This window comes from Saccopteryx leptura, chromosome 6, assembly GCF_036850995.1.
Source record: "Saccopteryx leptura isolate mSacLep1 chromosome 6, mSacLep1_pri_phased_curated, whole genome shotgun sequence".
Lineage (NCBI taxonomy): Eukaryota > Metazoa > Chordata > Mammalia > Chiroptera > Emballonuridae > Saccopteryx > Saccopteryx leptura.
In genome coordinates this window covers 77,976,349-77,988,464 of record NC_089508.1, presented here as the reverse complement: position 1 = coordinate 77,988,464, position 12,116 = coordinate 77,976,349, and the positions used below count along the sequence as shown (strand labels likewise).

General features: G+C 47.7%; 1 protein-coding gene across 2 annotated transcripts in view; it reads left to right on the top strand.

Annotated features, from left to right (window-relative positions):
* CAPN3 (calpain 3) overlaps positions 1 to 12,116 on the top strand; it is a 66,276-nt gene that overhangs the window by 47,106 nt on the left and 7,054 nt on the right. The window contains exons 6-14 of one of the 2 annotated variants that reach the window (XM_066342638.1): positions 630 to 773; positions 2,524 to 2,607; positions 3,855 to 3,940; positions 5,828 to 5,905; positions 6,665 to 6,825; positions 7,917 to 8,086; positions 8,428 to 8,439; positions 9,131 to 9,339; positions 10,089 to 10,125. In XM_066342638.1, coding sequence (XP_066198735.1) covers positions 630 to 773; positions 2,524 to 2,607; positions 3,855 to 3,940; positions 5,828 to 5,905; positions 6,665 to 6,825; positions 7,917 to 8,086; positions 8,428 to 8,439; positions 9,131 to 9,339; positions 10,089 to 10,125 — 981 coding nt within the window. Of the gene's footprint in view, positions 1 to 629; positions 774 to 2,523; positions 2,608 to 3,854; positions 3,941 to 5,827; positions 5,906 to 6,664; positions 6,826 to 7,916; positions 8,087 to 8,427; positions 8,440 to 8,479; positions 8,881 to 9,130; positions 9,340 to 10,088; positions 10,126 to 12,116 lie in introns of those variants that run through there. The other variant, XM_066342636.1, reaches the window with a different exon arrangement.

Below are 12,116 nucleotides of genomic sequence, written 5' to 3'. Positions count from 1 at the left end.
CGTCAAGCCCTGGGGTATTGGGATGAGGTCCAGAGGCCTATGCCAATGTGCACTTCTGTGGCTGAAACTGCTAAGTCCCAGCATGACCCCATTAAGCAGGCCATATACTTGACTATGGTTCTGGGCCCACTGGTGCCCTAAGAAAGCCTCTCAGTCACTGAGCTTTGTTCACATCTCTCACTTGGGGCATGGGCTTTGTGCCGTAACCTAGAAGCTTAGCCCGCACACCCCCTCTCAGTGCAACAAAAGGTTTGAACTGAGACCAGAGCCAAGGGTAAGGAGATGGCTGACTGGCCAGGCCTCCTGAGTTTCTGGAGACATACCTGCCCTGGGGTCTGCTTTCCGTTGCTGAGGAAGGGGTCCAAGTTGAACTACTGTTCCTTCCTTTCCAAATATTCCCCCATGGATTGGAAAGCTTGGGAAGATCAGCTAGCCTAAAACACCCGGAGATGAATATTTTCTTCCTGTATCACTTTTCTCCACCTTTTCTCCATTCATGCTGTTTATCTCTTCCTTTTCCGTTGTCTGTGTCCTCCCTTCCTTTGGCCTCCTTCCCTTTTTATCACCCTCCTATGTTTGTTCTCTCTCCTTCTCCCGCACTATCCTTTGCCCTCCCCTTTGGGCCCCAGGATGGCACAAACATGACCTATGGAACCTCTCCTTCTGGGCTGAAAATGGGGGAGTTGATTGCACGGATGGTGAGGAACATGGATAACTCGCTGCTCAGGGACTCAGACCTCATCCCTACAGGCTCAGATGACAGACCAACACGGGTGTGTACACCTCCAATTGTCAGGAATGACCACGCCCCCAACCCGCAGAGCCGGCCCTGTTGGTGTCACACTCTCCTCAGAGCCAGCGCCTGACACACAGACCCCCACCTGGGGCCTGCCAAGGGTCTGAGTTGGAATAATTTGCCTGCTCCAAGGCTCCTGAGGGTGGGAGAGACAGCATTTGGAGAGAATCTCCATGGTACCTCCTCTCCATGGTCCAGACACTTTTCTCTGATAATGAATTAACGGAAAGACATACAAGAGAGACTTTATTTATTTTAAAATGTTTCTCTTCTAATTCATTCATTTACTCATTCAACACATATTTACCAAGCTCCTACTAGGGGCCAAGTATTCTTCTAGCAAACAAAGAAAATTCTCTCCTCTTTGTTCACTATCCTAGTGGACAAAGCAAAGTCTCTCCCCCCTCATAGAGTTTATATTCTAGTACTTTCAGAAATAGTACATGTTTTCCTTCCAACACCTTGACTTTGGAGTTCTGGTCTTTGAAAATGTGAGAGAATAAATTTCTGTTATTGTTAAAAAAAACAAAAAGAAGTGATACATGTTCATTGAGGAATACTGAGTCATATAGTAAAGCAGAAGAAAAAATAACCTCTCTTTCGCCATCAAAAGGTAATAACTCTTAATTAACATTTAGTATATATCCTCCCAAGATTTTTCTTATGCATACATTTAATCTAAATTTTTATTTATTTATTTATTTATTTATTTATTTAGTGAGAGGCAGGGAGACAGAGAGACAGACTCCTGCATGTGCCCCAATGGGGATCCACCTGGCAAGCCCCATACCAGGTAATGCTCTGCCCATCTGGAGCCACTGCTCCATGGCTCAGCAACTGAGCTATTTTAGTGCCTGAGGCAAGGCCATAATGCCAGGGGTCAACTTACTTGAATGAGCCATGGCAGCTGCAGGAAGGGAGGAGAGAGAGAGAGAAAGAAAAGGAGGAGGGGGAGAGTTGGAGAAGCAGAAGGTCTCTTCTCCTGTGTGCCTTGACTGGGACTCAAACCTAGGACTTCCACACACTGGGTTGATGCTCTACCACTGAGCCAACCCAGCCAAAGCTCATTTTATTTTTTAATGTCATATTTTATGTACCTCTTTGCAACATGCTTTTTTTTCCCCAGTTAGCTTTATATTCTTAATGGGTCAATAAGAATTACATTCTTCTGGCCCTGGCCAGTTGGCTCAGTGGTAGAGCATTGGCCTGGAGTGCGGAAGTCCCAGGTTTGATTCCAGGCCAGGGCACACAGGAGAGGCGCCCATCTGCTTCTCCACCCCTCCCCCTCTCCTTCCTCTCTGTCTCTCTCTTCCCCTCCAGCAGCCAAAGCTCCATGGAGCTAAAGATGGCCTGGGCGCTGAGGATGGCTCCATGGCCTCTGCCCCAGGCACTAGAGTGGCTCTGGTTGCAACAGAGCGACACCCCGGAGGGGCAGAGCATCGCCCCCTGGTGGGCGTGCCGGGTGGATCCCGGTTGGGTGCATGCAGGAGTCTGTCTGACTGCCTCCCCGTTTCCAGCTTCAGAAAAATAAAAAAATAAAAAAATAAAAAGAATTATATTCTTCAAGTGTCTTCTATTATATTTAAGAGTCTTCTGATGGCCAGAGGCACACTTTCTGGGTGTGGAGGAGTCCTCATCCTCACAGAACCCAGAAAGTGAACTTTGTCTGAGGCGGCAGAACTTTTGCTTCCCAGCCCCTGACAGGCTGTCTGGTTTTTGCTCCACAGACCATTGTTCCCGTTCAGTATGAGACAAGAATGGCCTGTGGGCTAGTCAAAGGGCATGCCTACTCTGTCACTGGGCTGGAGGAGGTAAGCCTGCAGGGCTGGGGGGGATGGGACTTGAGGATTTACTTGGGTTAAGCTCCTGAAGTAAGGATTTAGCTTTCTGTGTCCCTTTGTAGCTATGAAGCTTGCCTCCAATCAGGGGATCCACTCAAGGCTCAGGCCAAAGGCTGGAAGGGATCATAAGGACTCACAAGAGTGGATCTTACCAGCAGATGGTGCTTAGTTTAGCTTTGTTTTTAGTGCTAAAGATAGCCACTTCCCTCAACATTTCCAAGGAATAAACAGACATCACTTTAATTTTAAGAAGTTCGTTTCATAGGTTCTCATTGCTTCTTGTTCTTCCATGGCCAAAAAGTTACAATGCTTTGCTCCAAGAACGTCTGGTTTTACTGGGCCACATCAGAGATAGGAACCTTGTTGGACCTGTTGTACATATTTGGTCAGGTTGTGTACCACATACACAGGGATGGACAGAGAGGGCCAGTTATCTGGAGCCGCACACACAACAGACTAGAGGATGGGGCATCTTTTTCTTTTCTTTTTTCTTTTTTTTAAGTAAGAGGAGGAGAGTTAGAGAGACAAACTCCTGCATGCATCCCAACCAGGATGCACCAGGCAACCCCCGTCTGGGGCCAATGCTTGGACCAACAGAACTATCCTCAGCACCCAGGGCTGACGCTCAAACCAATCAAGCCACTGGCTGCAAGAGGGGAAAAGAGAAAGAAAGGGGAGAAGGAGGGAAAGAGAATCAAATGTTCACTTTTCATGTGTGCCCTTACTGGAGATCAAACCCAGGAAATCCACATGCTGGGCCAATGCTCTATCCACTGATCCAACTGGCCAGGGTAGGTACCTTTTTCTGATTGGTTCATCTAGACGGGACATTCACCTGTAGTTTCTCAGCCAGCAGGGGCGTTTGTTTTTTTTTTCTAAATCACACAAGTTTACCTAACATGCTAGCAGGGCCCTATAGTATATGCCCTGCTTCCTCCCCCAAGGCTCATAAGAGCTGGATGTTCACTGGGGAAATACTTCTGAGAAGATAGTGAGGTGATGGCCAAGCCCTGCTCCAAGAGGACTCTGTCTTAAGGTCTGACCCTTCATCCTACCATTCCACAGGGAGCTCTGGTTAGTCTCCTTGACCAGGACCAGGCAGGATAGCCCCTGTATGGGATTCTCTCCCCATCCCCATCGCAGCCCTCAGGGCAAGACAGAAGACCCCCTTTCCAGAAAGGCACCAGGTCGTGAGAGCTTTTTCTCTTTTTCCCAAGACCCTGTTCAAGGGTGAGAAGGTGAAGCTGGTGCGGCTGCGGAACCCCTGGGGCCAGGTGGAGTGGAACGGCTCCTGGAGTGATGGGTAGGTGAGGAGACTCTATAAGCAGGGACAGTAAGGTGTGGGGCAAGGTTGCCTGAAGGCGGAGGCAGTAGAACTAGGCTGTCTGGTCTGGGACCTCGGTGCCCCAGCAGTTGTCTACTCCACTGCCTGGAGTTACCCACAGGAACCCTCACTATGTTCTCCAGCCTCAGAGCTTGGTACCCAGCCTTAACCCTTCTTGCCAAAGCCTCCACTGCAGGCACCGCTGACAAGTGGCTCTCAGCACCTGGCCACTCAAGGGGAAGCTCCCCTTCCCACAGCATCTCTCCTTCTGGTCTCCTGACTCCATTTCCCCTCCAGCATTCCCTGACTACTCCATCCCTTACCTTTCCAGGGTCAGCCCAGTTTAGTTTCATTCTCCGTATCATGCCTGAAACACAAATGTGCTTCATTTCCTCTCTCTTCAGGATAGAGAGTGTGTGAAATTGCCCAGCCTTTAGAAACACGACCTGAGCTGTTTCCTGGGCTGGAAGGGAAAAAGAAATGTTTATGTGCCTGGTGTTTCAGACAGTTACTTATTAGATGATGGGCCCTGTTCTACAAGTTTTGCAAACATTATTTCATGTATTGCTCATCACAGCCCTGTGGGCAGGTCATATACAATCATTCTCTTTTTGCAGCTGAGAACAGAAGCTGAGAGAGGTTAAATGACTTATCCATGGTTCCACAGCTGGCACTGGTATTATTAAATTGGAACCTCAGTTTATTTATCTCCAGAGCTCAACTACTAACCTTTAAAGCAGTGGTTCTCAAAGTGTATGCCAGGGCGCACTGGTGTGCCCTAGAAGATTTCCAGGTGCGCCCTATGGTATTCCAGAGAAATATGTGCCTGTTGGGGACCAAAAAACCAACAGGATTTTTGAAGTTTAGATTTTAGGGTACAGAGGTGTGGGGAATTGGCTGTAAACTGATAGTCTGCCCAAACCCCCACCTCACTTGCCTGATTAGATTGCAAAAGACTCTTAAGCTGTGGTGCTGGATTGTTTATACTACCCCCCATGTTCCCCAGAAAGACTGGAGGCAAGTTTCTTCTATCCTTTGTTTGGTGTAAAGTTAAGATGATATGTATGGTGGGGGTTTTCTGCACTCAACACAATTAAGAGTAAAAAGAGAGAAATTCTTCAATGTATTGATGAGGAAATGAGAGTTTGCCTTTCAAATATATGCCCAAACATTGAAGAAATCCCTAGGTCACATCAGGCTCATGTTTCTCATAAACACAAGAATGAAAAAACGTAACACATTCGTGCTGGGACCGCCAAATTTACTAAATCTTACTAAGAATGTATCTTTGTATATAAAAAGATAGCTTTTTTGTTGTTTTTTAAATTTTTAACCCCTCTTTTTTTTATGAATTTTAAAAAGCATAACTCAAAAAATATAACAAAAATGCTTTTTAATGTCAGAATAAATTTAATTTTGTCGTATTTATTTTGTTTAATTACCATAAAAGCACACTTGGACTTTATATTTTTTTCTTTAATATTTGACTTAATTATTATAACATATTTCTCAGAAATTTGTATATAGTGCACCTACAATTATCTGTAGGATTTTAAATGTGCCCTGACTTCAAAAAGTTTGAGAACCACTGCTTTAAAGTGTGAGGAGTGGTAAAAGACTCAGCTAGGGAAGGATCAAGCCCTTATAAACCCACTTGAGGTGCTTGATCCTAATCCTGAGGCTGGTGGAAAGCAATGCCTGGTTTTTACAATGAGAGGATCAGATCAGATTTGCATTCTGATGGTTCACGTTGGCTGTAGTTTGGAGATGTGTTTGAACTTCTTTGTATTTCTCTGATACCTCCTATCCCAACCCACACCAGGCCTTCCTTTTCTCGTTCCATAATTCCTTCGTTTTCCCCTCCAGTTGGAAGGACTGGAGCTTTGTGGACAAAGAAGAGAAGGCCCGTCTGCAGCACCAGGTCACTGAGGATGGAGAGTTCTGGTGAGTCCAGGACCGAGGGATGGTTCAGGAGCTGAAATCTCAAACCTCAATTCCCAGGCAGAGGCTGTCAGATTCCAGCCCTTGGGAGAACTGGGCCCTTATCTCCTCCAGCTGAAGGCCCAGCAAGCGTGAGGTTCTGAGAAGAGCCCACCAGGTCACAGTGATGACTGAGCCAGGAAACAAGCCAGCATTGAGCGGCTCCTGCCTCCCCTGTGCCCCTCCACCATGCATGCTGCTCCGGAAACTTGCTTCTCAGCCTTCGCAGAGCTGTTTTCTGAGCCTGGGAAGCTCTGCTTACTCTGCTCACCAATGCCACCTTATATTCATGCAGGTCATTTCTACTCAGCCTTCAAGTCTCAGCTTAACGGGAACTTTCTTCAGGACCTTTTTGTCTTCCTTAGGACTAGAATTAATTTATACTCATCGCCCTTTAAATTATCTGCTTAATTGTCCTTCCCGAACTCTCTCTTAGGGCTAGCATGGTGCCCCAGGGGAGGGTCACACAGTAACTTTCTGGAAAACTGAATTGCTGCTGACCTCTCCCATCAAGGACACAGGAGTTTGAGTCATTATTGAAAAAGACAATAGTTAGGGGTGGATACACCGGAATTGACAGAGTTCATCCTAAAGAAGGAGGATAGGATCTTTTCTAGGACTGTAACCACTTTCTGCTGGACTATTTTAATGGGCTGTGTTAGCCCTAGGTTCTTACCTTTCCCAGCCTCCCATATGAGTCTCTCTCTTCTCCCAACTTCTCAGGATGTCATATGACGATTTCATCTACCATTTCACAAAGCTGGAGATCTGCAACCTCACAGCCGATGCCCTGGAGTCTGACAAGCTTCAGACCTGGACGGTGTCCGTGAACGAGGGCCGCTGGGTGAGGGGCTGCTCTGCTGGAGGCTGCCGCAACTTCCCAGGTGGGAGAAGCTCTGCATAGGGGAAGGGACCGAGCAGAATAAGTTCTAGGTAGAATAATATTAACTAGCATTTGCCAAGTTTCTTCTAAGTCCCAGACATACATTATCTTATCAAACCCTCCTTATTTTACTGAGAAGGGAACCACCATGCTGAGAAGCTTGTAATGGGAGGTTGGTCACAACTTTTAAACAGGACAGTGTGTCAGAATAGTACTGTGTTCATAATGCTGAGAATGGGACTGGAGGACCGAGATAGCAGTGACTGCAATCGTTCAAGCCAGAAATGATGAAGCCTGGCCCAGTCAAGAGCAGCAGAGGTGGAGAGAAGAAGGCTTAGGGAAGAAGATATTGGGTAATGTGGGGAAGGAAGGATGAAGAATGACTTCAAGATTTCCGGTTTGAAGGTGTGAGTGGATGGTGTCAATGTTGCAATACAAGAAACACAAGAAAAAAATATCCAGGTGTCGTTTGTTTTTAGTGAGGTTGATTGTGGGCTGTAGGGGGGCGGAGTTTAATTTGGGGCATGGAAAGTATAAGTCACTTGTAAAATATCCAGGTGAAGATGTGTAATAGAGAGCTGGATGTATAGGTAGAATGGTACTGGAAGGAAGGGAGGGAGGGAGGGAAGGAGGGAGGAAGGGAGGGAGGGAGGGAGCCAAAAGAGAGATGGAGGCTGGGACCTATAGTTCAAGCATCATCAGCATGTAGGGGGCAGTTAAAAAGTGAAAGTGGGTAAGACAGCCTAGGGGGCACAATGGTGGGCTGAGCGAACAAGTCTAGGACCAAATCCCAGGAATCAATACCATTTAAGGGACAGGTGAGGAAAGCAAAGCCATCAGCAAAGACTAAGAATGAAAGTTCAGAGAGAAAGGAAGAGGCACACAGCCAATCAGGGCAGCTCCATCTATGTAAGTTATTAGCTACCTGCCACCCACCCTCCCAAATAATTAGATGCCTAAATCGTTCCTTCTATATTTGCTGAGCACCTAGATGTGGGAGACAAAGATAGATATGTTCCCTCTTCCCATTTCCCTTCCTGCCCTTTCTCCAAGAGGCAGATCTGAATGTACATTTTCTTTCTGGGGGCACAGACACTTTCTGGACCAACCCGCAGTACCGTCTGAAGCTCCTGGAGGAGGACGATGACCCTGAGGACTCAGAGGTGATCTGCAGCTTCCTGGTGGCCCTGATGCAGAAGAACCGACGGAAAGACCGGAAGCTGGGGGCCAACCTCTTTACCATTGGCTTCGCCATTTATGAGGTATGTCCAGCCTCAGCCCAGGATACACACACCTTCTCCGGGAGGACACTTTCCGGGCTTACAGGGGGGTCATCTGGTTTCCCTGATACTCAGTGACCCCACAACTCCTGGTATCAGGCCCACCATGTCAGACCCTCATAGATATTTGTAAGGAGTGGATGAAAACAAGGGTGGGGGAGGTCGAGTGGGGTCAGGGCTGGCCAGGTAAGTATTTACATGGGGAGTCAGACTTATGTAACCATTCTACAATTGCTGGTGTTCCCTTCCTGCGAGTTTTTCATTTCCATTCAAATCTGAGATCCACAGAATCTGAGTGTCTTCTTTTTCTGTTTCTCCTCAAGGTTCCCAAAGAGGTATAGAAGTGGCAGCAGTCAGCAGTTGTGTACAGCATTCCCTGGGGGGTCCCGTGTCTGACTGTCACAAATTGGGAAGCTTCCTGGTGGGGTTTGTGACCAGGACTGTGATAGGAGAGGGCCTTGCCCATGTTCCTCAACTCCAGAGCAGGTGCATTATCTCCTGACGACCACGCTCAGGCTGTGCCCTTCCTCACTTCCCACCAGACTTTCACACACATGGTCTCACACATTCACGTTCACTTGTTCACACTGGCACACATGCTTGTTCACAGTCATACACATTCACATTCATACATAGGTACACAGTCACATTCTGAGGGGGACTGCCCTCTTTGGGATAGAGGAATTGGCTCCCGCAGCCCCAGCTAAGGCCCCTCCTGCCTCCTTGGGGCCCTTCTCCGGCCTGGAGGTGATTGCAGTTGACCAACAGCAGTTCGGGTAAGTGATCCTGAGTGCAGGAATGAGACTTGAACTTCACTTCTGAATCACAACAGGAAAGGAAGAGGAAATGGGGTAGGGAGCTCCAGGGATACTGAGTTGTTTGAGGCCTTGGGAACTGGAAGTAGGTATGACACAGCTGTGAACTGAGTGACCAGGGCTTGGGAAGGGAGCCCTGGAGGGGGACTGTAAGCAGGATAGGGTGTCCCTCCCACGTGGCTCAGGTCCCTTGGACTCTACTCTCCTTCAGATGCATGGGAACAAACAGCACCTGCAGAAGGACTTCTTCCTGTACAACGCCTCCAAGGCCAGGAGCAAAACCTACATCAACATGAGGGAGGTGTCCCAGCGCTTCCGCCTGCCTCCCAGCGAGTACGTCATTGTGCCCTCTACATACGAGCCCCACCAGGAGGGAGAGTTCATCCTCCGCGTCTTCTCTGAAAAGAGAAACCTCTCTGAGTGAGTCCCAGCCCTGCTTTCCCCACCTGCCCCTAAAAGTCCACGTGGCCCCTTCCAGAGCGCAGAGGCGTGAGGCAGCTGGACCGGTTTGTGCCAGGGGCCTGGGATATGTTGACCAGGCTGCACCTCTTCCTCCACATCGGAGCCACTGGCTTCTTCCCTATTCATTCATTTATTCAGTCCGTCATCCCACAGATATTTATTGAGGACAGAGCAGTGCATGAAGCAGAAAGAAATCCCTTCCCTCATGGAGATTAACATTCTAGCATGGATAACAATGTATAAGAAAAGATACATATAGTATATTAGAATTTGGTAAGTGATAAGGAGAAGGAATAAAGTAGGGATGAGGGATAGGAAGTATTAGGGGTGATAGGACTTTTAGGCAAGGACAGCCAAAAAGTCCAGCAGGGCCACATCCTACCCTCCGAGCCACCACAGATGAGTTCCTAGGCCTTGCCATTCTGATCTTTGTCCCTGAAAGAAGCAGAAATCTATGAGTAGATGGCTGCATCATGTTTTGGAGAGCTCTGGGCAAAGCCAATGAGAGCCCGTGTCTGCACTTGGCTGCTGGCGATGGTTGCCTCCATGCGGCTGGTTTGCTGGGGAGGGGAATGTTAATTCCTGGGCTTCTCTTGAGGTTAGTCCCGACTTAGCTTTGAGAAGTCACATGACCTGAGCAAATTCTCTCTGTACTTCCTACTCGCTCCTGGTGACACTGAGTCCACTCGTGTTTGTGTTCTTCACAGGGAAGTTGAAAATACAATCTCCGTGGATCGACCAGTGGTGAGTGGCTTAGCTCTTATATGTAGAGGGTCCAGGGGACAGCTAGGTGGTGGCGGGGAGAGTGGATATTGACAGAGGGAGATGGGAGTCTGGGGTGTACCGAGCAATTTCTTTACGGTACTACAACTTCCGTTTGGCATGAGCAGAACTAATTAATGGGCCTTATGGTCCTGGAGGCAGTTAGCCCAGGGGCTGGGAAGTACAGAAGAGAGTCCTAGAAGGAAGAAGCAGTTTGAACCATGAGAGGGAGAGATCAAGGCCCCAGGAAGGGATGATAAGAGCAGCAGCTAACACTGGATTTTGAGGCAGGAGCTCACACAGAGAAAGAAAAGTACACCAGCTCTGTAGTCAACATCAAAACCTGGTCCTGTAGCTACTAGCTGGCTGACCTGGACAAGTTATATAAACCCTCTGATTCAGCTTCCTAATCTTTAAAATGGGGGTAACACATACCTCGCAAGGCTTTTGTGAGCTCTGAGTCAATGAGATCATGTGTGCGAAGTGTCTAATACAGCATGGCCCTCAGATGGTGGTTGGTATTCATGTGTTTTATACCTCGCTTCTCACATGTGTTATCTCACTTGATTCTTGCAAGGTTTCTGAGATGTAATAAGGTAATAACCCCTGGTTTTAAAATAAGGAAGTGGGGGCTTGACCAGATGGTCAAACTGGGACGCGGAGGACCCAGGTTCGAAACCCCGAGGTCACCAGCTTGAGTGTGGGCTTATCTGGTTTGAGCAAGGCTCACCAGCTTGAGCCCAAGGTTGCTGGCTTGAGAAAGGGGTCACTAGGTCTGCTGTAGTCCCCCGGTCAAGATACATATGAGAGCAATTAATGAACAACTAAGTGCTGCAACAAAGAATTGATGCTTCTCTCTCCCTCCCTGTCTATCTGTCCTTAATTGTCCCTCTCTCTGTCTCTTTCTGTCTGACACCTAAATAAATAAATAAATAAATAAATAAAATAAGGAAGTGGAGGTTCAGTGAGGTTAAATGGCTCCCTTGAGTTCACAGAGCTCTTAAGTGTGAGCAAGGCTCGCAGCCAGATTCTTTGAACACAGACTCAGGCTCTCTCCCCTACTGAAATGCTAAGACCTGTCTCCAGGGGTATGAGGCTCAGAATTAGTACAGGGTTGTGTATACTGGGGTCTCCTTGTGTTGAGGAGTCTTGCAGCTGCCTTGGGGCTTTGGATCCTGTTTAGTAAACAGTCCCTTGTGCTCTGAGTGTATCTTGGGCCACTAACAGGACAGCAAATGCCCCACTGAACTGTCTTCTGGGTAGTGAAGTTCATGGTTTTAATCCTGACCCTGCACCAGTGCCAGATCTGCAAGTGCCTTCTGAATGGTCACAGACGTTGTTTTCAGTATTAAGTGCACTTGGCGCTATTCTTATCTTCTGGACACCAGTAATCAGTGTATACTGTTTATCAGGAGTTACAAACCCAAAGGTTTATGGAAGCTGGCATGTCACCTAGCAGGCAGGTGTAGGGGTTTTGGTGTCCCTACAGTGGCCTGCAGTTCTGAACTCCACTTGGCTTCTGTGCTGGAGGGACGACTGGCCTGGTGGTGTTGGTGGTGCCTGGAGGGCGCAGCGAGCAGCTGCTCTCCCAGATTGATGTTGCAGGGGCCACAGGTCAAGACAGGCAGCTTGACCTAGTTTTGCAAAAGAAACCCAAAGCCCCAAACCTGGATTTCCATTATGTCTTCTTGTTTTAAGTATTTGCTAAAACAACAAACAGAACTACAAATCAAACAAAATTAATTTTGGAGCCAATTTGGGTTAGCTACTTTTTCAGTGTTTTAGTAACCAATTTCATTAAAAAATATAAAACATTAGGTAGACTCACCCTTTCCTTAGCTGTGTCTAATAACAGAGTGAACGATACTAACAAAGGCATAGCGGCCACCAGTCTGAGGGCCTAGAGAATTCTCTTCCCCCTTCACCCTTCAGGCCCCTTTTGGGTCCACGTGATCTGGATTTCTAAATCCCAG